The sequence below is a fragment of the Prionailurus bengalensis genome, chromosome A1, assembly GCF_016509475.1.
Source record: "Prionailurus bengalensis isolate Pbe53 chromosome A1, Fcat_Pben_1.1_paternal_pri, whole genome shotgun sequence".
In the NCBI taxonomy this organism is placed as follows: Eukaryota; Metazoa; Chordata; class Mammalia; order Carnivora; family Felidae; genus Prionailurus; species Prionailurus bengalensis.
Window position 1 is genome coordinate 92,148,456 of NC_057343.1, and position 25,118 is coordinate 92,173,573.

A 25,118-nucleotide genomic window follows, 5' to 3' on the forward strand; every position below is an offset into this window, starting at 1 on the left:
TGGGCACGTGACAAGTTCGCCTGGGCGCCTCACCGACCAGCGTGGAGAACTACACCTCCCAGAATGCATGAGTCCTCGCGTGGACTACATTCCCCAGAAGATTTGCGGCCATTGCTAACCCGCCTCCTTCCCCACCTCTCCGGACCTGCGCGGGACTCTGGGTATTTGCTGCCAGAGCTAACAGCTACGGGGCTTGAAGTCGGTTCAGTATTGCCCGGGGACAAGTCCCCTACCCGGGCTGCTTTCCGCTGGGGCAGCGTCGGAGCCTCCGCCTGCGGCGCACGGCCGGGGAGGCGCGGTTCCTGGAACCTCCGAGGCCAGGGCGAGGTGAGCGGCCGAGGGTCGGCCGAATGCGGGAGGGAGGGAGGGAGGAAGGACCAGGGCCTCGGGAGGATGCGGCGCCAGGGCGCGGGGCACAGGCCCGGGAGGCGCGAGCGGGGCCTTTGTGGTTGCAGGCGAGACAGGGGCCGGGCACCCCCTATGTGCCCGCCCGCCCAGCACCGGCCGTCCCGCGGTCGTGCCCGTGACCGCGGCAGGTCGGGCACTTGTCCCCACTGGCCCAGGCCCCCCTCCCGCTCCCTCCCAACCGGTTCCCGGCACGCTACCTGCCCGGCTACCGGCTGACGGCTGTCAGCGAACGTGAGGAATTGTGTTTCCGCCCCTCACCGGCGCCACTGCCCTCTGGACGGCGGGCGCAGAGATGCGTTTTCCGCCAGAAGTGAGTTGTCCGCTTCCCCCCACGGCAGATCCTCGACGGGAACCGAGGTTTTCGGTTTCTGCGCCTGTTCTCCAGATAGCAGCCATAGGAAAACTGATGTCATCCCTTTCCGAAGCAGTCTTCTCCAAAAATCTGGAGATTCCTTGACAGGAGGGGAGTTGGGTGGGGAAAGCTTGAGGTGGAGAAAAGTTGTCCCATGGAGGCAGCGAGGTTGGGGCAAGTGTTCTGGAGGCGCGTGGTATAGATCCCGGTGCGCCCTCCCTGGCTGTGTGAACTGGGGCAAGGTGCTCCCGCTCTACCCTCGATTTCCTGATCTGTAGAATGGGGGTGCTGACAATGGCAGCTGTGCTGCGGGACTAAACCAGTGTTGGCAGTCCCTGGCATGCGGTGAGATTCAGTGAGTCGCTGCGGCTGCTGATAAAGTCCTACACCCTTTTTTTCTCTGAGCCAGAGCGACCTGGCACTTCTCTGGTCCTTTCTGCTCCCAGCTCCTTACTTCCCTCTCTGAGGGCACATGGGGTCATTCTCAGGTGGTGTGAGGATTTCAGAGTTGGTGATTCTGAGGGGGTTTGAAAGCAGAAGGGGCTTCTCCCTCCTGGCTCCCTTTTTCTTCTTTCAGATCTGCCTTCTGGAGACTCCACCCATCCTAAGGGAAGAGCCCAGAAAGAAGATATGGCTATTGGACAGAGGGAAGCAAGGTCTCAAGTGAGTTCATTGCTACCTAAGATTTAGAAACAGATTTTTTTTTTTTTTAATCCTCAAACTGAAATTCTCTACTCAGTACAATCTTCTGCAGGACCTGGAACTCAAGCCCTTTTTCCTGGCCCACCTTGTTAGATGGTGGATTATGTAGGGAATGCTAACCTCCTCCCTGCCAATGCATGTCTAATGTTTCTCTTTTCTTTTCCTAACAGACACTACTTTTTATTCATTAATCTCAATTGAGTGTATGATTACTAACTTGACAGGTAAGATGCCACGTGGGGGCAGAACAAACAAACGTGCACATTTGGCAGTTCCTTTCTGGCCCTGCTTCCTTGGCTCACCCTGGTCTCCCTCCCTACCCTTGGCTTTTTCTTTCCATTCCTGAGTTTCCCATTATACCTTCCCTAGGTTTCTCCAACCCATCATTTATAGTGTTTTTTCTCCCTCTTAACCTTGTGGATCATGTGCCTTGCTTCCGCATTCTCTTGAAAACTGTTCTTGACCTGCCATTTTCATCTTCATGTTGTGGAACGGGGGAGGGACCCCATCCCGGGAGGCCCGTGCATGAACAAGGAATAGCCGTGTTGGAGGGGACACAGTTGGAGAGGTCTCTTGACTGCGAGGGCAGAAAGAAGACTCCTCAGGAAGCAGCAGGGAGGATTTTGTGGGGTATCAGTAGTGGAGAGGCAGGGTATCCAGTGGCTGACAAGTGGGGCTTTTAAGCCAGACTGCTGGGTTTGAACCCATCTCCTTCGTTGTTGTCTCTGGGCCTTGGACAAATAGCTCCATCTCTCTGTGCCTGTTTCCACACCTGGAAAGTGGGGATCACAACCATGCCTACCTCATAGGGCAGGTGAGAGGATCACATGAATTCAAGTGCATGGAAAGTGTTTAGATCGGGCCAGGCCCTCGCAGATGGTCACTGTGTAGCAGCTCTGGGAGCTGATGATGTTATTGCAGTAATAATATCAGTGCTGACAGACGGGAACTGCCATCCAGTGTTTCCAGGACCCGGGAGATACGGGTCCTTCCATGACTCACCTTCACCTGACAGTAGCAGTTAATGTCCCGTGGGGGGACTTCCTGAGGGCTTTGCCTTTGTTCTCACTCTCCTGCCTGCGCAGCAATTATCATACCCATTTTACATATGGGGAAATGGAGGCTCAAGGAAGCCCGGTGACCTGAATTGAAACCCAAGTGTGTCTGGCCTCTCGGTTCATGCTCATTACTGTCCAGCCATTCCCCTGGTGCCTCTCTCAGAACTCAGGGCAGACCCGGCCCCCGTGTCACCGCCCGTCACTGTGACATTGTGTTTCGGACCCGTGAAACTCGCTAGTGTCTGATCTTTGGGCCGAGGCCTGCCATTGCACGTTCCGGCTGCTTTTCTCTAAGGCTTTCCTCTTCCATTCCATTGGAGCCATGTTGCTCTCTTGGCCAGAATCTTCTCCATCTGTGTGTGAGTGAATCCTCGTGGCATTCTCCCTAACCTCACATGCCACCCTTTTGTCACCTGCACGGGCTTGTGTGTAAAAGTCAGTGACAGGGTGTTTAAGAGCAGAGAGAGAATATACCGAGTGCTGGGTTAAAGGCAGACTTGAATTAATGTCCTGCCTCTGCTACTAAGAAAGTATGTGACCTGGGTCTTGACTGCCCTGGACCTTCTGGTTCTCGTCTCTAAAATGAGGATTGAACTGGGAAACGGCATACAGGCCTGTCCAGCTACACAATTTCATTGAGCAAATCATTGCACACGGTTTTCTTCTGGTCTATCAGTTGGATCGTAAATTCTTATGAGGGCTAAGATTATTTCTATATATCTATATTAACTATTTCTAAGTTACCTTATACATGTATTGCATGCTCATGTTTAAAATTTCAGGAATAGGCGTGCCTGGGTGGCTCAGTCAGTTAAGACTCCAACTTCGGCTCAGGTCATGATCTTGCAGTTTGTGAGTTCAAGCCCCACGTTGGGCTCTGTGCTGACAGCTCAGAGGCTGGAGCCTGCTTTGGATTTTGTGTCTCCCTCTCTGTCTCTGCCCCTCCCTGCTTGTACGCTCACTTGCACTCTCTCTCTCTCAAAAATAAGTAAACTTAAAAAAATTAAATTTCAGAAAATAAAAAATATATACATAAAGAAGAAAGTGAAATCGCTCTTAACCCAGCATCAAGAGATAGTTGCTGTCACCCCTTTGGTACATGTCCATCAGAATCCTTTTCTATTCACTTTTTGTGTGAATACCTACGTACATAGGTATGCATCTGTTTTACCATTTTAACTTTTTTATTGTGATAAAATATACATGACATTATCATCTTAGCCCCTTTTGCATGTATAATTCAGTGGCATTAAGTACATTCACATTGTTGTGCGACTATCACCACCATCCATCTCCGTTGTATAGATTATCCCATTTATTTCTTAACCCCTTGAGGTAGACATTGAGAGGCAGTTTTGCAGAACGGTTAAGAATGGAGCCTTGGACGTCCTCCAAATTGCAGTTTTACCTCTACCCCTGACCAGCTGTGATATTGTGATTCATAGTATGAAATATATATTTGGTCTTCATTCCTGTTCCTGGCACATAGGAGATTATAAGGGCTTGGAAGCTAAATGATGAATAATAGTTGGTTTTTATTCTTAAAATAACTTCAGAGCAATAAAGATGAAATTGCTGTGTTTTGTTACTCAAAACAAGCCATTTCAACCAAGCCAAAGTTGATATGAATGAGGTGACTTTTGAAAAGCCCCTAAGGATCCAGTCCAATCAGGGGAACCAACCTTGATTAGAGGGTTTGATCTTTCAGGCTCTCTACCCCAGCCCGGGGCCATTCATGCCTATGTAATGGCCAGTGATTTGATCCATTGTGCCTATGTAATGAAGCGGCCATAAAAACCCAGAAGGACAGGGTTCCAACAGCTTCTGGGTGGGTGAACAGTTGTCAGTGGGGAGAGTGGTGCATCCAGGGAGGGCGTGGAAGCTCCACACCCTTCCCACATACCTTTCACCTCTTTCCCGGGTCTGTTCTCAATAATATCCTTTTGGGATAAACCAGTAATCTATTAAGTAAATGTTTTCCTGCATTGTGGCACTTTCCCTGCATTTACCACTTGAGCAAGTTAATTAAATCTGAGGAGGGGGGTGGTGGAAACCTGTGCAATTTATAGCCATTTGGTAAGAAGCACAGGTTACCATCTGGACTTGGGATTGGCGTCTGAAGTTGAGGCAGCCTTGTGGGATTGAGCCTTAACCTGTGGAATCAGGCTCTCTCTCCAGGTAGATGGCATGAGAATGGAATTAAATCATAAGACACCTAGGTGGTGTCACACAATTGCTTGGCGTGTGGAAAACACACATGTCTGGTGTCAGAAGTAAAGCAGTATTGTAGTATTGAGAGTCGATACACAGGGGGAGTGAGTCTTCCTCTATACCAGCTGTTTGGTTTGGACAAATTTCTTTTTTTTCTTGTGTAAGATGGGGGCAATATAGTACCTATTTTATAGGGTTGTTGTAAAGATAAGTATTTACACTAAAAGTTAATACAAATCTCTTAAGAAGAGCTTGGTCCAAAGAAAGCTTTCAATAAATAATATTGTCCATTATTATTTGTCCATTATTATTGTCCTCTGGCTTCAAGAAAGTGTCTCAAGTTAGTTAACCTAACTTAAGCCTGCAGTGATTTTATCAGTAACAGCATGATAAATATCTTGGAGGTGCATTTTTGCACACTGTTCATTGTGATGCAAATATAGTAATTGTTAAGTTAAAAGATCCACACATTTTAAGTCTTTAAATATCTATTATCAAATTGTCATCAGAAATGTTATTCTAATTAACATTCCCACTAATGTCCTTAATTCCTCTCCACATCTCCTTACATACAGTGTTTAACACAGGACCTGGTTAACAATTCATGCTTTCATGAACACTTCAGTATATATTTGTCACTGGCCAGTTGTTCATTAAACAAATGACCTGAAACCTTCAGAAACCAGAATAACATCAGAAGCATTCATGGGAGCCCATCTACCCACCACTGCCACCTTCTTCACTCTGTGTGATGGGAGGTCCTGGGTGAGCTGGGATGGCTTGTCATTACAGGTGTCACTGACGTTCGAGGATGTGGCTGTGCTCTTTACGCGGGATGAGTGGAGAAAGCTGGGTCCTTTTCAGAGAAACTTGTACCAGGACGTGATGCTGGAGAACTATAGTAACCTGGTCTCATTGGGTAAGGAAATTTTCTCTTGTAGATAAAAAAAATTCAGAAATTAGTATAAGTCAGCACCTGCTTCCTTGGATAAAAGGCATGGGTCATCAGAAACTTCAGTTGAGGGGCACCTGGATGGCTCAGTCAGTTGAGCGTCCCAACTCTTGATTTCGATTCAGGTCATGATCATGATTTCATCATCAGGTCATGGCATGGAGCCCACACTCAGCATGGAGCCTGCTTGGGATTCTCTGTCCCTCTCTCTGCCCCCTACCCCATTCATGCTCTCAAAAAAAAAAAAACAAAACAAAACAAAACAAAAAACAAAACAAACGAACAAAAAAAACCTTTAGTTGAGTTTTACCCTTAGGTTTGTGTCAGATCACCATAAATAAATGTTAAACACATTTTCCCCTCTTATAGGCATGGAATTACCCCACACATGGAAATGAAGGAGGTAGTATTGATAATCCTCCCCTTTCCGGTCTATAATTGCACATTAGAAGTTTCCTCACAGTTTGGGAGTCATTTCACTGATTGTTCTGGGGTTTGTTTGCACCACTCTCAACAGAGGGCTTTGTTCATTGGACCTACCATTTACCTTTCTTGCTTGGCTTTCCTAGGGGTCAGCAAGCTTTTTCTGCAGAGGGCCAGCTAGAAGATATTTTAGGCTTTGTGAACTACATTTGGTGTCTGTAACATATACCACCATGCTCAGAGGGCCATACATAAATAAACGGTGGTCTAGACTTGGCCTATGACCCATAGTTTGCTGACGGCTACCATCGTAGAAAGGGAGTCAGTGTTTCCTCATCTTCAGCAAGCTACTTTGTTCATAATAGGTACCTGTTTATAAGTATTTTTATGAAATACTTATAAAATTATGAAATTTATCGTCAGATTGTTTCCATACAATACCCAGTGCTCATCCCAACAGGTGCCTTCCTCATGTTTATAAGTATTAGTGTGTACATCTAACATATTCCCTCTTCTGTGGAAAGCTAATGTTATTAAAGCTGCAGATTTATTATGTTTCCCTAACATACAACTATTGCACAGCCATGTCCTACAGGTCCCTTGCCTTTCCCCAGACTATGCCCTCAACATCGTGGGGGCACAGCTGGAGCACCCCCAGAAGCTCTTTGTAACATACCCTGAGTTTTCTGCTCAGGTCTATGATGGCTCTTTGAGTCAAAACAAAACCAAGTCTTTTTTGTCTGTCTCTCTCTTTTTGTTTGTGTGTGAGCAGGACTCCTGTTTTCCAAACCAAAAGTGATCTCCCTGTTGCAGCAAGGAGAAGATCCCTGGAAGGTAGAGAAAGAAAGTCCTGGAGGCCCCTCTCTAGGTGAGTGGCTGGGACGGAGGAGCCCGGGAACTGCTTTGGGCAGCAGTCTGTTTACTAAGTGACGGTGGGGCTTGGAGATGTTGGTTGGGGAAGTTTCTCTGTCCTCAAGAAGTGGCGGGGAGGGGACACTAAGGCCCCAGACAGGAGCCTCCTCTTATTCTGCAGGAATCACTTCCCAAGTGAATCTCTCGGGATGTCCTCTTATTCTTTCCTATTCTCAGAGGAGGGCGGCACATCAGGTATTCAGTCAGCAAACAGTGTATTTGAAGAATGGCAAAGAATTCATTCTGATGGAGGCTCAGAGGATGCTTGTGAGACAAGGAGCTGAGAAAGGAAAGGGTGTCAGAAAGCTAGCAGGGGCCATGTTACAATGTGCTTTAACAAGATTCTTGGAGATGGACTGTCCCATGGAAAGAAAGGATTTTAAGCAGGAGAATGATATGGTCTTGGTGTTTTAGAAAAATTGGCCTAAATCTGAAACAATGTAGAGGTCTTCCAATAAAGGCATGGCTTAAGAAGCTGTGGCAAGTCCCTTGCCCTGGCATAGAGCACCATGTCAGACAAGAGCACGCTGGTATGGCCAGAGCTCCAGGGCAGGTCACAGAGCATGATGGTGATGTGCCCCCATTTGTGTTTAAGGAAAATTATGTGGCTGTTTGTATGTATAATATGTGTGGAAGTGCAGGGAGAAAGGTTAGGGGACACACCTTAGCTGGTAACAGTAGTCCTACTTGGAACGGAATCGAGAATGGGGGCGGGGGTGGGGATCAAGAATGGGCAGGATGAAAGAGGGCTTTATTTGTGTGGAATCTGAATATTTCACAGAGAATATATTCATGGAGTCCTTATGCAATTTTGTTACTGAACCAAAGTGGGCCGACTACTTGGTGAGGTGTAGACAGACTACACCAGGTGGTACTGTCTCACAGGGTCAGCTTTATTTGTAGAAGCAAGGAGATTGTGGAAAATAATTTACAGAGCCACATCTCCAGGAACAAGGGAAATAAGGCTGCTTTTATTAGGGCTTGGGATGGATATAGAGAAAGGAATTCTAGCGCCATAGAGAGATCAAGGTCACTTCTGGCACTGTGGATTGATCTGCTCAGGTGATCTGCTCAGGTAGCCTCCTCAAATGTTTCTTTTTCTGTTCCAGCAGTTAGTTTGTCTCTAAAAGGTAAGCAGGCAGGCAGGCAGAAGCTTTTAGGAGTTTAGTTCCTAAGTTCAGGGGGTCAAGGTGGTAATAATTGGAGTTGTTTTTTTTTTTTTAATTTTTTTTCAATGTTTATTTTTGAGAGACAGATAGAGACAGAGCATGAGTAGGGAAGGGCAGAGAGAAGACACAGAATTCAAAGCAGGCTCCAGGCTCTGAGCTGTCAGCACAGAGCCTGACGTGGGGCTTGAACCCACAAACCGTGAGATCATGACCTGGGCCAAAGTCGGACGCCCAACTGACTGAGCCACCCAGGCACCCCAATTGGAGTTTAATAAGAATGGTCACTTTGGAAGCATTGTGGGGGATAGATTTAAAGTGAGGGAAAACCTGATGTGGAACCTTTCAGAGACACTTGCAGTCATGTTGGCAAGATGTTTCTAAGGTCTGTGCAGTGGGGCCCAGGAGGGAAGACAAGGGGCCCCTCTGTTGCAGGTGTAGCCAAGTTCACTGTGGGGTGGGTCTCACTTGAGATGGGAGTGGAATGCTCCAGTAGAGATGCTGGTGGACAGTCCTGTGAGGTGTGTAGGGACTGGCAAGTGCCATGGGTACAAAGGTGGCATTTGAAACCTTGAACTGACCCAGGTAAGGGCACAGAGGAAATTTCACCATTTATAAGGTGGGTTAGGAAGGAAGAATGTGTCTGAGCCTGAGAAGTCATCAGAGGAGAGGAACAGGAGAGGCTGCTGTCATGAAAGTCGGGAAAGGAGAGCTGATGAATGGGAGGGGGTAGGCTTGGGCTCTGGAGCATCCAGGTGCAAACCCTCACCCATGGCTTTCCTGTCCCATAATAAAGGGTGAATGAGCTCTGCGCTGGGCACTGGCAATGCGACATCGGACAGAAAGACATAGGTCCTGCCGGCTGGGGGTCATGTTCCAGTGGGGACACAAGTGCTCAGGAACTGAGTAAAGAGAGGGTATGGAATGACAGCTGGTCAGGACCCCACGGGAAAGATGCAAAGTGCTTTGAGAGCACGTGTCAGGAGGGGGAGCAGAGGGAGGAGAGTGTTGGGAGGCCCGGGGGTGCAGCCAGAGTGGGGCAGGTGCAGCAGGAGGGGATGGGCCTAGCAGCAGGAGAGGTGAAGGCGTGGAGGGAGGGGGGCAGGGGGGCCTCATAGGCAAAGACTTCCCGAGAAGGTGGGATCTGAGGATGCAGAGAAATAGTCCAGGCACAGAAAAGGGCATTTGTGTTTGTGCAGACAAAGGAAGCCAGCAGGTGCTGATGGGAGCCAGGAGAGAGCAGCAGGGACCAGATCCCACTGAGCCAGGGAAGCCCGGACACAGGATTTGGACTGTGTCCGAGAGCCACACACAGTGCGTGAGGAGTCGGAAGTACCTGGCCACGGACCCGGGTTTACCCTCTGCAGAGATCAGCCTGCAGCGGACAGGAAGCCTGTTGGCATGGAAGTGGGGACTGGTCCCGGCTGTCCTCAGGTCCACACGAGTCAGTGACGGCCCCCCACGCTGTGGGCCCCACAGAGGACCCGTGGGATGAGCAGATGTATTCCCCAGCCCCCAGGCCCCAGTAGCTTTATTCCTACAGTAAGTTGAGGTTTTTGATGTGGGAACTACCTTTGTTTTTTGGTTTTTGTTTTTTAGCATTTATTTATTTGAGGGAGCCAGAGAGTGTGTGAGGGAGGGGCAGAGAGAGAGAGAGAGATTGAGAGAGAGACAGAACCCGAAGCAGGCTCCAGGCTCCAAGCTGTCAGCACAGAGCCCCACTCAGGGCTCGAACCCACCAACCATGAGATCATGACCTGAGCCCAAGTCAGATATTTAACCAGATGTTTAACCAATTGAGCCACCCAGGAGCCCCGGATTTCTTTATTTTTTTTTTTTTTAAACACTGACTTATGGAATCAGAGTTCTCTGGAAGCTGGTAGAGGCCACCACGAAGTGATCAGAGAATGCAGGCCATCAGGGAACCAGGTGGGGTTGAGGAGGGTCCTCAGTCCCACTGTTGGGTGTGAGCCGGGTCTGGCATGGAAGGTCAGAGGAAGAGCAGGGCTCCCTTTGCCCTGACCTCAGGAGCCTCTGATCCATTAATGAATCTGAGTGAAGTGAGTATTCGTTCAGTTAAGGGGAATAGATAGTGTGACTGGAGTCCAAAGCTGTCCTGAGAGGCTCTGGGGCCACCGGGTGGTGGGGTAGGAGACCGGTCAGCCTCCTCCTCCATTCTGGGGAGACGTCCCTGAGGGTAGACCATGGGTGGACGTCGGACGGACATAAGGACATCACAGCTGACCAGTATGTGGGTGTCTCTGGATGGAATGAACTCCCTCTCTTCCCTCAGAGGTGGAAGTCACATGGGCCACCCTGGGAGTCCGGGCATGTGGCTGTGTCTGTCGTGTACCCCTGGGGGGTTGGGGGGCTCCATCTGCCTGGACTGAGGGGACCTCAGAGCAGCTTCCCCTCCCAAGGGCAGCTCACTCCCCTGCGAGCACGGGTGAGGGAGCCGGTGTTCATGGGAGTGCCTCGGCTTGTTCACTCTAGACCCAAACCAAAACCTTCCCCTTGGGCAGCCAGTGATGGAAAAGCCCGTGCTCCCGGGGTAGGACTCCTAGAACCTCTAACTGCCTCCAAATATCCTCTTTTAAAAAAAATTACTTTTATTTCAATACTATTCACAAATAGGAAAAACAAAACAAAAAGAACAAAAATGAACTGTCATCCCAGGTATGTAGGCTTTAACTTGAGAGATGGAAGGAGATGGCACGCAGGGTGTGTGTCTCTTCTGAGTCTCTTGCCTAAGAAATGAGCCTAAACTGTAATCACTGAGGTTGTGCTTTTCTGGAAGAGTTGTAATAAGGTGATACACATCATGAGTTTGCTTTACACCCAAAAGTCGAACTATTCTGGAAATCTAAACCTCAAAAAATGCAGGGAGGGGTACCTGGGCGGTTCAGTTGGTTGAGTGACTGGCTCCTGATTTCAGCTCAGGTCCTGATATCGTGGTTGTGAGATCGAGCCCTGCATGGGGCTCCTTGCTGAGTAGGGAGCCTGCTTGGGATTGTCTCTCTCTGCCCCTCCCCTGCTCACTCTTTCTCAAAATAAATATTTTTAAAAATGCAAGAATGATCTAGGTAAACAATTACCTCCAATGAAAATATGTTCTTTCTCCATCATTTTCTCTTCCTTTGTTATCTGAACGCAAGAAGCCTTGTAGGGTAGACTGAACCTGGGCCACGTGGTCAGCCAGGGGGCCACCTGGGAGTTGCCTTCCACCCACCAAGCTAGGACTTGTGCTAGGATTGCCCCTGCACAGGGGGCAGGGGTCTTCTAATTTGCACGAAAGTGCTGCCCTTAGCAGCCTAGTGACCCAGCAGGTGGTAGTTTAAAGAGTGAATATCTTAAGAGGTGAAAGCAGAGCCCAGGTGCTCCGGAGCCGTGTCCAGTATGTTCAGGTCAGTCTTGTCCTTGTCCCTTTCACTCCCCAACAAGACCCCTGCATGGCCCTGCACCTCCATACTGCCACCAGCATCTGTTCTTGTAGCTGCCAGAATGCTCTATTAAAAGGTAAATTATGGGGCAGCTGGCTGGCTCAGTCAGTTGAGTGTCTAACTTTGTCTCAGGTCATGATCTCACAGCTTGTGGGTTCGAGCCCTGTGTCCAGCTCTGTACTGACAGCTCTGAGCCTGGAGCCTGCTTTAGATCCTGTGTCCCTCTCTCACTCTGTCCCTCCCCTGCTCATGCTCTGCCTCTCTCTCTCTCTCTCAAGAATAAATAAATGTTAAAAAAAAAATGTAAAAATGCCAGGTCATCTCACTCTCATGCACAAACTGCTCATGGCTTCCATCACATGGAGCACAATCCAGAGTCCCCAGAGTGGCATCTGGAGCCTACATGGTCTAGCCCTGGCTGTCTCTTTACCTTCCCCTCCTTCTGCTCTGCCCTTCATCTGAGGACTGTAATCACTGTGGCCACCCTGCAGGGTCAGGCAGGCCAGGCAGACTCCCACCCCGGGGACTCTGCACTTGTTTTTCCCTCCCCATTCTTCTTCCTGATGTCCACAAGCCCACTGACACTTCCTTGAGGTGGTACTTTCTTGAATAGATCCAGCTCAATTCTTGTTGCCCTCCCTCCACATCCTGTATCCCCTCACCATGCTCTGTTTTCCTCAGGGTGCTTCTCATGGCATGATAGTACATATTCATTCATTATCCCTTCTCTGGACTATCAACTCCCTCAGGCGGGATTGTCTGATTTGCTGCCATTTCCCCAGTACCGAAAACAGTGTCGGTCAGAGTACGCTTCCAGTTAATGACTGTGTGAATGACTCAGCTAGGCTGGTGGTTATGGAGACACAAAGAAGTGAGCGAATCTCAGAGACACTTGGGAGATCAGAGAAGCAGGGCTTGGAGATGGATTCGATATGAAGACAAAGGAAGTGGGTTATCAGGGGAGCTTGGTTTGTGGCTCTTTCTGGGATGGGTAATGATTTCATTCACTGAGATAGTGACCCTACAAGGAGATCAGATTTGGGGGGTGGTAGAAATAAGGTTTTGGATGAATTAAGTTGCTTTTGATTGACCCAGTTATGCCAGGGGAGAGGTCAAATAACCTGTTAGATTTGGAGTACTACCCCTCAAAATATAGACTGAGTGTGAAATGTAAATTTGGGAAATCCTGGTCGTTACTGGGTAATTGAAACAGTGGGTGAGTTTGAATTAGTCTATGGACTGGGTGCAGAGTACAGTAAGAGCAAGAAAGGGCCGAGAACTCAATCTCGAGGAACTCTGGCATTTCATGGCCAGGTGGAGAAAAATGGGCCCACAGGGAAGACAAATGTAGGTATCCTGCAGAAGGAAAAATTAGGAGGCCTGGTGTCCTTGAGGTCAAGGCTTACAGCAGGTTGGTAACAGTAGAGGTGGGGAGAAGTAGAGGAGTGTGAGACCCATTTAGATGGTAGAATGAACAAGTCTTGGAAATTGATTAGCTGCGGGAGAGGGGTTAAGGATGCCTCTTAACAGTTTTGATTACAGAGACAAGGGTTTATACAGCTTGGAGGGAATGATCACGAATTCAGTTGTAGGCATGCTGAATTTGAGGAGTCTTTGAACCCTCTAAGTTACTATATTCAGTGGGCTCCTGTATAATTGGGTGTGGAGAACGGAAGTCTTGCTTAGCGTATATATTTGGAATAGAAGCTGGCCTGTGGAAAGGGTGCAGAGCAGGGAGAATTGAGGTCCAAGGACTAAGCCCTGAGGAACTCCCAAGGATTGAACATCACTAGGACAACGAGTACACAAAGGAGACTGAGGCTGGAATGTGTAGCTTAGGAAGAGAGCGTCTCCAGGAAAACAAGGGGTCACTGTCAGACACTGCTGAGAAGTAAGTTAGGTGGGAACTGCAGAGAACATTTTGTCTCAGCCACATGGAGGTCATGGCTGCCTTAGCGCGGGTGGCGGTGAGGACAGAAGCCAGAACAGAGCCCCTGAGGGGTGATGGGCAGGAGGAAGTGAACAGGTGCAAGGTACTGTAGAAGATCAGATTTGAAGAAGAGATAGCAACAGCATTGAAAGAGCCCTCCTGTGCACGTAAACAGACATTTCTCCGTATACTTCCGTTTTCCTTTGTCCACTCTGGTTAGAGCACACAGCACACGTTATTTTGCCCTTTCACCTGATGTGTATTGAAACCCTCCATGGCAGCACATAGAGGGCTTCCTCTTCCGGGGAGTAGCTCTGGATGATGTTGGCCCAGCAGGTCTAGTTTGGACTGCGATTTGATAGGTGGTATGATTGCTGATTTGCATGATGGGTATCACTTTAAAGCTGTAAAGCTGTACCTTTACCCCCTACCCGTGTAAAGTCCGTGATGTATTACAGTGGGAGCCCAAATGTCCTTCACAGCAATCTGGTTGAATACACTGTGGCACATTCACACAGACTTCTGTGAGGAAGATTTCTGTAAATTCCACTTTGGGGTGATCTCCACAATTTATTAAGAAGTGGGAGAAAGTGTAGGAAGTGTAGAAAATAGTACTTTTAGCTAAGGAGAAGGAGACACCAAAACAGAAGTGTCTATTTGATTAGGTTTTTTTTTAAGGAGGGAAAAGCAGGGCACCTGGGCGACTCAGTCAGCTGAGCGTCCAACTTCGGCTTAGGTCATGATCTCCCGGTTTGTGGGTTTGAGCCCCGTGTCAGGCTCTGTGCTGGCAGCTCAGAGCCTGGAGCCTGCTTCGGATTTTGGGTCTCCCTCTCTGTCCCTCCTCCATTCGCGCTCTGTCTCTCTCTCTCAAAAATAAACATTAAAAATAAATAAAAAATAAAAGGAGGGAAATGCCCCTTCCCCACCCTCCCCCCACCAAAAATAAAAAAAGTAAAAGCAGATCAATAAAAGCGATTATCTATAAGGTGAAGGCAAAAAAGAAGAAAGGATGAAGAGAACTTAGAATTTTAAAAAATGGTTTTTTTTAATTTTTTTTGAGAGAGAGAGAGACAGAGTGCAAGCTGGAGAGGGGCAGAGAGAGAGGGAGACACAGAATCCCAAGCAGGCTCCAGGCTCTGAGCTGTCAGCATAGAGCCCAACGCGGGGCTCAAACTCACGAACTGTGAGATCATGACCTGAGCTGAAGTCGGACACTTAACCAATTTAGCCACCCAGGCGCCCCTATCACAGCAGTTTGAATAAACATCCTTAGTGATTTCTAGGTGTGATATTTTAATTTATAACAATATATATTTGGTCTTTGTCCCTGTTTCTGGCACAGAGCTCCCAAAACTCTCGGAATTTCCTATTGATGAGAGCAATAATGATCACTTGTTATGTTGGTGAGGTGACTTTGGGACCCCACCTAAGAATGGGCTCTGGTTGCCAGGAGAGCCAGCTGTGATTAGAGGGTTGGCATTTTCAGTCTCGTCTCCCTGACCTCCGGGGAGGGGAGAGGACTGGAGGTCAAATCAATTGCAACGGCCAATGATCCAATGATTTAATCAATTGTGGCTTTGTAACAAAGTCTCCATAAAAACCCAAAAGGACAGAGTTCAGAGAGCTTCCTGGTTGGTGAACATTTGGAGATTTAGGAACAGTGGTGCACTCAGGGCATGGAAGCTTCTCTTTCCCCTGAATACTGCCTTATGCATCTCTCATCTGGCTTTTCCTGAGTGACGTCCTTTTGTAATAAACGAGTGATCTAGTAAGCGAAATATTTGAGTTCCGGGAGCCTTGCTAGGCAATTAAAACTAAGGAGGGGGTTGTGGGAACCTCCCAATTTATAGCCCATTGATCAGAAGCACAGATGAAAATTTGGACTTGCAACTGGTATGTGAAGGGGTCAGGGGACAGTCTTGGAGGACTGAGCCCTCAACCTGTAGGGTCTGATGCTGTCTCCAGGTAGCTCGTTGAACTGAGTTGAATTCCTAGGTTGTGGCTTGTTGGTAGTGTGGGAACTGCCCGTCTCCCCCCACGGGAATTAGTGCACAACTTTTAGTTAGCTTATAGGCAATAATAACTTCAAACAATAGGTAGGGCAGATCTGAGGACCCAGAGGTTGTCCTGTGGGACCAAGAGGGTTGTTGGCTTCACACAAGATAGAAATCAAACTCAAGCAGAGAGGAAGTGAGAGCAAAAGTTATTGAAGATACAGAGAGCACACAGATACAGAGTGTCTAGGAGACTCAGGGAAGAAGAGTGTCTCATCTTTGCTTGGGGTGCAAGGCTTCTACTAAGGACAGTGGTCTGGTGTGTGCATGCTTTTAGGCAGCCAGGAACTGGTCGAAACAAGGACAAGTGCTCAAGTGCCCTCTGTGAGTCACTTATTCCCTGGAGCCAGGAGTCTTGGGTCAAGGTGTCTCAAGTCAGTGGTCTTTAAAGTACCTGAAGACTCTGCCCCATCTCTCCTGAGATGTTACTTGTTGTGCTGGAAGACTCCAAAGATAGCATTAACTCCTTGACCTTTACAAGGAGGACATACATTAAGGCACATGTAAGGCGGGGGTGCAGGTCATGGCAAGAATAGAGGCAGGAAAAAAAAGGCAGTCCTTAATGGGGTCCCTTCAGTTTCCTGATCTCAGTAAGCTTAAGTGGTTATGTTTACAAGTAGAGTTCTTATCTTTGAGAAGCATGTTCTGACATAGGATGGGTGAAATGATAGAGTATCTGGGACCTACCTGGTCCCCCCGCAACACACTGGAAGAGATGTAGGGGTGTGCAGTACTGTGTTCAGCCTGCTCTAAGAATCCCACACTGCGTGGCTTCACCAGAGATTTAGCGTCTCACAGTTCTTGAGGCTAGAAATCCAAAGTCGAGGTATTGACGTGGCCGCGCTCCCCCTGAGACTCTGGTACATTCCCTCCTTGCTTCTGGGGGTGGCCCAAAATCCTTGTTCCTTGGTTTACAGCTGTGCCACTCTGGTTTCTGCTTCTCTTGTCACTTGGTGTTCTTCCTGTGTGCCTTCACACGGTCTTTTCTCTGCGCATGCCTGTGTCCACACTTCCCTTTTATAAGGACACCAGTCATACCGGATGAGGACTCAGTGATCGCATCTTAACTTGATTAACTCTTCAAAGACAGTTTCCAAATAAGGTCACACTCTGAGTTACTGAAAGTTAGGACTTCAGCCTATCCTTTTGGGGGACACAGTTCAACTCCTAACAAGGCATTAGATGAAACAGCATTGGTGATGGTTGAAGCCGGCTTGGAAATTCACTGTACAGTTCGCTCTACTTTTTGTATATGTTGAACATTCTCCATAGTAAAAAGCTTTAAAAGTTAGAATTAGCAATAAAATTTTGAGAACAGCATTTCTTTTTCACCAACACAGACATGGTGGAGGTATACAGATGTGTATGCTACCCCGTCATGGTGTTCTGTATAATTCCTGGCATGTAGTTCCCTCAGTCCTTGGATTTTAGTAGAAAGTCTCTGAGACTGCAGTGCGTATGATGTTTTTATAGGAATAACGTTGAATCTGGGGGAGCCTGGGTAGTTCAGTCGGTTAGGCATCCAACTTTGTCTCAGGTCATGAACTCACTGCTTGTGGGTTCCAGCCCCATGTCAAACTCTGCTGACAGCTCGCAGCTCAGAGTCTGGAGCTTGCTTTGGATTCTGTGTCTCCCTCTCTCTCTCTGTCCCTCCCCCTTTGAGCTCACTCTCATATAAACATTTAAAAAAGTAAAAAGAAAAAGAAATAACTTTGAATCTGTCCACCTACAGGATAAGGTGGGAATAAAGTCTGGAAAGCTGGTTGGAGTTCAAAGATTTTGATGGTGCTTTAGGCCTCACACTATCCAGCCTATATCTAAGCCTTTAAAATCCCATCTTATATGTTTCTGCCAAAAAACTAACCACCACCTGTACCCCTTCCCTACCGGCACCCTCCACTAAGGGTAGTTTGGGTGGTGCTCTAAGCTCACATTCATGTCCATTTCTACCTTGTAATTTTGTTGTAGAAATTATCACATGATGTGATATCCTATTTCTTCTTTGTCTCTAATACCAAACTGGGAACTCCTGAACTGTTTCTTTTCATTACTGGATCTGGGATGTCTTATGGATCACCAGTGCCTAGGATAGAGGTATATTATAGGTGCTTTTTAACTTTTTGATAAATGAGGCACCTGGGTGGCTCAGTCAGTTGAGCATCCGACTCTTGATTTTGGCTCAGGTTATGATCCCAGGGTTGTGCAGTCGAGCCCTGTGTCTGGCTCCATGGTGAGTGTGGTGCCTGCTTGGGATTCTCTCTCTCTCTCCCTCTCTCTCCCCCACTCTCCCTCTCTCTCCCCCACTCTCCCTCTCTCCCCTTCCTTCTCTCCTCCTCCCTCCCTCCCTCTGCCCCTCTCCCCACTCACATGCTCTCTCTCTCTAAAAAATAAGTCAATAATAAATCCATCCATCCCATGTCCAATTTCTTGTTCGGCTTTAAACAAGATGTTTCAAGAGCATTTCTCTACTTGATGTTTCTATTTTATCACCTCCCCTTGTTTCCTGTGTACACCCCAGTGGGGCTTTCTTCCTCGCTATCCACGAAAAGCATGGTCACTAAATCCCATACTGTTTCCATCTTGGCACAAGCAGGGTTAAGTTTATAGTCCCCACATTATTTGCCAGAGTTGCTCACATACTCCTTCCCTGAAGTACTTTCTTCCTCTGGCATCTGATTTTCCTCCTTTTCTTGACTTCTAATGTTGCCATGCCTAAGTGACTTTTCAGTTCTTCAGCTTTAAGTAAAATTTATCTATGGAGGACTCCCAAATACCTGACTAGCTCTGACCTTTTCTTCAGGCTCCAAAATACATAACAACTGAATGCCTCAGCATCTTCCTTCAAGGTCTGTGAAAACTTCTCAGCCACAACACACACATCTGAAATAGAAGGCCCCCTCAGACCTGCCCCTCTCCTGGTCTTCTGGTAGCTTGTGCAGCATTCATCGTTTTCAAGCCAGAAACCTAGGCGTAATCTCTTAGCTGCTTCATTCCTGTTCAGCACCCCACACATCATCCATCAGCAAGCCTGCTACCAGTTCCTGAAATGATATCCTGCTGCATTATCTGTGCCTCCTCTATCCCCTTGCTCAGCTGCCTAACTACAGCAGCCTCCCGAGTGATTTCTCTCCTCCCTGCCTCCACTTAGGCCCCACCAAGTATTAGATACTCGACCTCACATGTGAATTGTTGAAGATAAATTTGGAGGATCTTAAGGAAGTTGGCAGCATGCTAAAATGTGGATTTTAAAAAGATTACTCTGGCTATGGCATGGAGATTAAACTACTAGATACCAAGACTTGAGGCCAGAAGACTAGGAGACCATGGCACAAACAGTGAGACATGAGAAACAAAATACCATTTAGGCATCTGACCCAGTGCTCAGGGCTCCAGTCTTAAGTTAGCAAGACTGAGTTGGAGAAGGGATGAGGAAGGTGTTGGCAAAAAGTAAAAATGCTCCTCTTTCCCTTACAATAAATAATAAAGACACGAGTGCAGGTAAAATTCATCAAGAAGGTTGTGCAGAGTGGGGGGGGGGGGGGCGGATTCCAAACCATAGGGGATACCAAATATTAAAAAGGGAACAGAAAAAGTTATTCATGAAGGAGACTGAGAAGTAAAACTAGTAGAAAAGAGGGGCACCTGGGTGGCTCAGTCGGTTAAGCATCCGACTTCGACTCAGGTCACTATCTCATGGTTCATGGGTTCAAGCCCCACGTCAGGCTCTGAGCTGACAGCTCGGAGCCTGAAGCCTGCTTCGGATTCTATGTCTCCTCCTCTCTTTGCCCCTCCCCTGCTCATGCTCTGTCTCTCCCTGACTCTCAATAATAAATGTTAAAAAAAAAATTTTTTTTAACTAGTAGAAAAGAAAAAGCAGAATATATTATGTTCACCAAGCAGAGAGAATTTGTACACAGGTGAGAAAGGGAATGTCAGATAGGAATCTCAGACACAGTGAGATGCAAAGGATTTTTTTTTTAATTGTCAAGTTGGCTAACATACAGTGTATACAGTGTAGTCTTGGCTTCGGGAGTAGATTCCCATGATTCATCACTTACAACACCCAGTGCTCATCCCAACAAGTGCCCTCCTCAATGCCCATCACCCATTTTCCCTCCCCCATCAACCCTCAGTTTGTTTTCTGTATTTAAGAGTCTCTTATGGTTTGCCTCCCTATTTGTAACTTATTTTTTCCTTCCCTTCCCCCATGGTCTTCTGTTAAGTTTCTCATTCCACATACAAGTGAAAACATAGGGTATCTGTCTCTATCTGACTTACTTCACTTAGCGTTAATACCCTCCAGTTCCAGCCACATTGTTGCGAATGGCAAGGTTTCATTCTTTTTCATTGCCGAGTAGTAAAAAGATTTTTCTTTTTCATTGTATATATAAACCACATCTTCTTTATCTATTCATCTGTTGATGGACATTTGGGCTCTTTCCATAATTTGGCTATTGTTGATAGTGCTGCTATAAACATTGGGGTGCATGTGCCCTTACGAATCAGCACTCCTGTATCCTTTGGATAAATTCCTAGTAGTGCCATTGCTGGGTTGTAGGGTAGTTCTATTTTTAATTTTTTGAGGAACCTCCGTACTGTTTTCCAGCATGGCTGCACCAGTTTGCATTCCCACCAAGAGTACAAGGGAACTCCCCATAGGAGCCTTTTAAATAGTTACCTCCAGCCCAGGAGAAGATGCCAAACTAAATGCACAGCCATTCCCCTGGCAAAATTTAATATTCTCGACTGCATCCTCTCCCAATTTTAAGATTTGTTGAGTTCAATTCTGTTTTGTTTTGTTTTTCACCACTTTAGCACGTTAGGTCTCTTTTACCTTTTTACATTTATACCTGCCTTGTTTATCTTTGACTCTTTTCTACACTGTCTGCATAGCCTCTTTTGCTTGATGCATGAGCAAGGCTGCCTTCCCAGCTTCACACACCTTTTTGGCATCATGCCTATCTCTGGCACCTCTGGATTAACTATAACATGTTTCTATTTGGACTGGCCATGAGTGTAATCACCCATTGATGAACTCCCATCACCCATGTAATGTCCTGTCCGGGAAGGTAACTTCAAGTGCTTAAATCGTGTGGGTGCGTGTGTGTGTGTGTGTGTGTGTGTGTGTGTGTGTGTGTGTGTGAGTGAGAGAGAGAGAGAGATAAGGAATTGAGAATATTTGACATTGTTCAAATCAGGAATATGTAAGTAATTAAGGAAAATTAGCAACATTTCATATATAATTCAGATGCCATCAGGAGTTTCTGTAATTGGGCATGTTAATCTGCTTGTTGCAGAGAACACTTATGGTAGAAAAGAAAGTCTTACATTTAGCTGTAGGTAGATATATAATTATATCTAATACAAAGGTATGTAAGAATAAGGGCTCCTGGGTGGCTCAGTTGGTTAAGTGTCTGACTTCGGCTCAGGTCATGAGCTCACGGTTCATGGGTTCAAGCCCCATGTCGGGCTCTGTGCTGACAGCTCAGAGTCTAGAGCCTGATTCAGATTCTGTGTCTCCTTCTCTCTCTGCCCCTCCCCTGCTCACGCTCTGTCTCTCTCAAAATTAAACATTAAGAAAATAAAGAGGTATAGAATACATATTTTTAAATCCTGTGGTAAATGCTGTAATAAGGGGAATGGAGTGTGGAAACTCAGTCAAGAAAGGACTCTGTTAACTTCTGAACTGAATCTGAAGTATACAAAGGAATTTGGCATGAGGGAAAGTAGAAAGGACTACAGATATAGATTACGCACAATGAAGAGAAAGGTTATGAAAATAATTTTGGAGTCTTTCATGGCTTTGGACTCTGATCCCAGACTACCTTTCTGAACTCATGCTCCCCTGGTCAGTCCTACACTCACCTTCTTTAAATAGGTTTGTTTTATTCTTTTCTCCACTCTAGTACTTCAGTTCCCATTGATTCTTTTTCTATATTGCTTAAATCTTAACGTTTTCCTCTTATGTTTGGCCAGATACCAAGACCTTATTTAAATACCATCAATACTTATTTATTCTCTACAGTTGGTCTCAGTAACCAAATACTGTATCACAAAAAACATCTTTAGTTTTTTCTTCCCCTCCAGGGTGGAAGGGCAGTCACAAAACCACGAAGTCAACTCAAACACAAGATTCTTCCTTCCAAGAGCTGATAATGAGAAGATCCAAAAGGAATGGACCCTGGGACTTTAAATCAGAAAAACCCTGCATTTATGAATACAGAGTAGAGAAAAGGCAAGAGAAAAAAGAAAGTGTCCAGACAATTTTAGTCACCCACAAAAAAATCCTTGCTGTAGAAAAAAGCCATAAAAATGCTGAATTTGGCCAAAACTTCAGTCCAAAGTCAGTCCTTGTTAAGCAACAGATGGTCCCCAGAGAAGAAACACCACCAAAATGTGAAATACAAGGAAACCGCTTCAAACAGAATCCGTATTTACTTAATCAGCCAAAAATCAACACAGCAGAGAAACGCTATAAATGTAGTATATGTGAAAAAAACCTTCATTAACACTTCATCCCTTCGCAAGCATGAGAAAAACCACAGTGGAGAGAAATTATTTAAATGTAAAGAATGTTCAAAAGCCTTTAACCAAAGTTCAGCTCTCATTCAACATCAAATAACTCATACTGGAGAGAAGCCCTATGTGTGTAAAGAATGTGGAAAAGCCTTCACTCTTAGTACATCCCTTTATAAACACCTAAGAACCCATACTGTGGAGAAATCCTATAGATGTAAAGAGTGTGGTAAATCCTTCAGCAGGAGATCTGGCCTTTTTATACATCAAAAAATCCACGCTCGAGAAAATCCCCATAAATATAATCCGGGTAGGAAGGCATCCGGCCTTCCTGGATGTCAGAGAATTCACCTCAGAAAGAAGTCCTATTTATGCAATGAATGTGGCAACACCTTCAAGTCTAGTTCATCCCTTCGTTATCATCAGAGGATTCACACAGGAGAGAAACCTTTTAAGTGTAGTGAATGCGGGAGAGCCTTCAGTCAGAGCGCATCTCTTATTCAGCATGAAAGAATTCACACTGGAGAAAAGCCCTATCGATGCAATGAATGTGGAAAAGGTTTTACTTCGATTTCCCGACTGAATAGACACCGAATAATTCATACTGGTGAGAAGTTTTATAACTGTAATGAATGTGGTAAAGCCTTAAGTTCCCACTCAACACTGATCATCCATGAAAGAATTCACACTGGAGAGAAACCGTGTAAATGTAAAGTGTGTGGGAAAGCCTTCAGGCAGAGTTCAGCCCTCATTCAACATCAGAGAATGCACACTGGAGAAAGACCCTATAAATGCAACGAGTGTGGGAAAACGTTCAGGTGTAACTCATCCCTTAGTAACCACCAGAGAATTCACACAGGAGAGAAACCGTATCGATGTGAGGAATGTGGTATATCTTTTGGCCAAAGTTCAGCTCTTATTCAGCATCGCAGGATTCATACGGGAGAGAAGCCCTTTAAATGTAACACATGTGGGAAAACTTTCAGACAGAGCTCATCACGGATTGCCCATCAGAGAATTCATACTGGAGAGAAACCCTATGAATGTAACACATGTGGGAAACTCTTCAACCACAGGTCATCCCTTACTAATCATTACAAAATCCACATTGAAGAGAACCCCTAGAAAGTAGATTTGCATGTGCGAAAGCCTTAAACCAAAGCTCAGCAGAATACATGCGTAAAATACAAATGTAATAGATAGGAAAAATCTTCCTGTAACCTAGGCCTCATCAGATTTCGGATTCCAAGGATAAGCCTTGACTATGTAATAGATAATGAGGAAAGTAGAAAGTGTTCGTGCCTATCAGGCACTTTTAAAATAACCTAAAATGAGGAATTCACAACCGGAGACCCTTCCGGCATTTGTAAAATAATTGTTCTCTTTCTACAGCAGTGTATGCTAGAGGTCATATGTGATTGTCATAAACATCTGGGTGAGGGGAGGTGTGCCCTGGATTTTTCATTAAAAAGACATAAATCAGTAATACTTCTTTTTTACAACTAACACTTAATAGCATATAAAAGATGCGATCAAATTATACCCTTCTAGAGGAAAGGACCAAATAAAAGATAAAAAAAGAAGAAAAAACTATAAACTACCTCTTAAGTTTCTGGGGTTTGTCCTTTTCCTGACCTGATGTCAAATTTTGTGCATGGATTTCATTTACGAATAGAAATAAAAGTCTGTTCTCTTCATCCTTGGTCCTTCTAGTAATTGCTGTGAATTGGGAATTTTCTAACCAATCACTCATTCTGTTCTCAGAATTTATTATTTATTTATTGTGAAGTCGTTTATCATGAAAGTATACCTGCTATACACGGAGCTGTCATCCTAGGCACATTAATTAAGCAATTATTTCAAATTTAAAGCTATTAAATATACATGAATTCATAGTGGAAAGAGCTATCCAAAGAAGTTTCATGAATCTAATACCTGTGCCAAAAGATTGAAAGATATGTCAATGATTTCATGACATAAGTAGGTTTTCCACTTAGTATGCTCACGTGTCACACAATTTCGGGAAAACAAAGGGCAATTATAAACAACTCTGTTTTTGTTTTTGTTTTTGCCCTAGTTCTGGGGCAGCTACTATACTGCACACTGGTAGTCTTTAAAAAAATTTTTTTAATATTTATTTTTTGAGAGAGAAAGAGAATGTGAGCAGAAGAGGGGCAGAGAGAGAGACAGAGGATCCAAAGCAGGCCCTGTGCTGAGAGTGGAGAGCCCATTGCAGCCCTCAAACTCACAAACCATGAGATCATGACCTGAGCCAAAGTTGGACACTAAACCAACTGAGCCACCAGGCGCCCCTACAGACTGGTAGTCTTAAGAAGAAAGACACAGCTCTTAGAGATGCCATGAATTTGGGGGAAGGGGATGGAATGGAGTTGAGAGACTAGCAAACGAGGAAGCAAATTATGTCATAGTATGTAAATATAGCTTTAACAAGCAAATTGATAGATTATGACTGTATTGCAATGCAGATATGTTAGGGGTTTGCACAGGTTGAACAAAGAGAAGATGGAACCTAGCCAAGGAAACCTGGAGACAAAGCTTTCCAGAGGCAGTGTGCCTAAGCCAGGCTTTGGAAGAATAGGAACTCTTCAGAGGGGGAAATGACCATTCTAAATAAGAGGGACTATGCATGTGTAAAGGTACAGATTGGTAATAATAAGGAACTTTGTGCGAACTCAAGTACAGAACTGAGGAGTAAGAGAATGATCTGTTACAAGTTTGAGGCAAACACAGATGCCAGATAACAAAAGGCTTATTTGCCGTGTGAAGAAGTTAGAATTTTATCCTAAATTGATGGTATCAGTTAAAAATGCTGAAGGAAGGGGACCTGGGTGGCTCAGTTGATTGTCTGACACTTGGTTTTGGCTCCAATCGTGATCTCATAAGTTTATGGGATGGAATCCTGCCCTGGGCTCTGTGCTGATAGAGTTCAGAGCCTACTTAGGAGTTTCTCTCTCCCTCTCTGCCGTCCCCCTA

At 45.9% G+C, this 25,118-nt stretch overlaps 1 protein-coding gene across 1 annotated transcript; it reads left to right on the forward strand.

Moving 5' to 3' along the window:
- The first annotated feature begins 145 nt into the window (after nucleotides 1-145).
- Nucleotides 146-23,821, forward strand: LOC122486146 (zinc finger protein 354A-like). The gene is given in 5 exon segments (XM_043585709.1): nucleotides 146-1,423; nucleotides 5,524-5,650; nucleotides 6,879-6,974; nucleotides 21,696-22,102; nucleotides 22,104-23,821. Coding segments are annotated over 5 exon segments (1,809 nt in total). The 5' UTR covers nucleotides 146-1,390; the 3' UTR covers nucleotides 23,250-23,821.
- The last annotated feature ends 1,297 nt before the right edge of the window (nucleotides 23,822-25,118 follow it).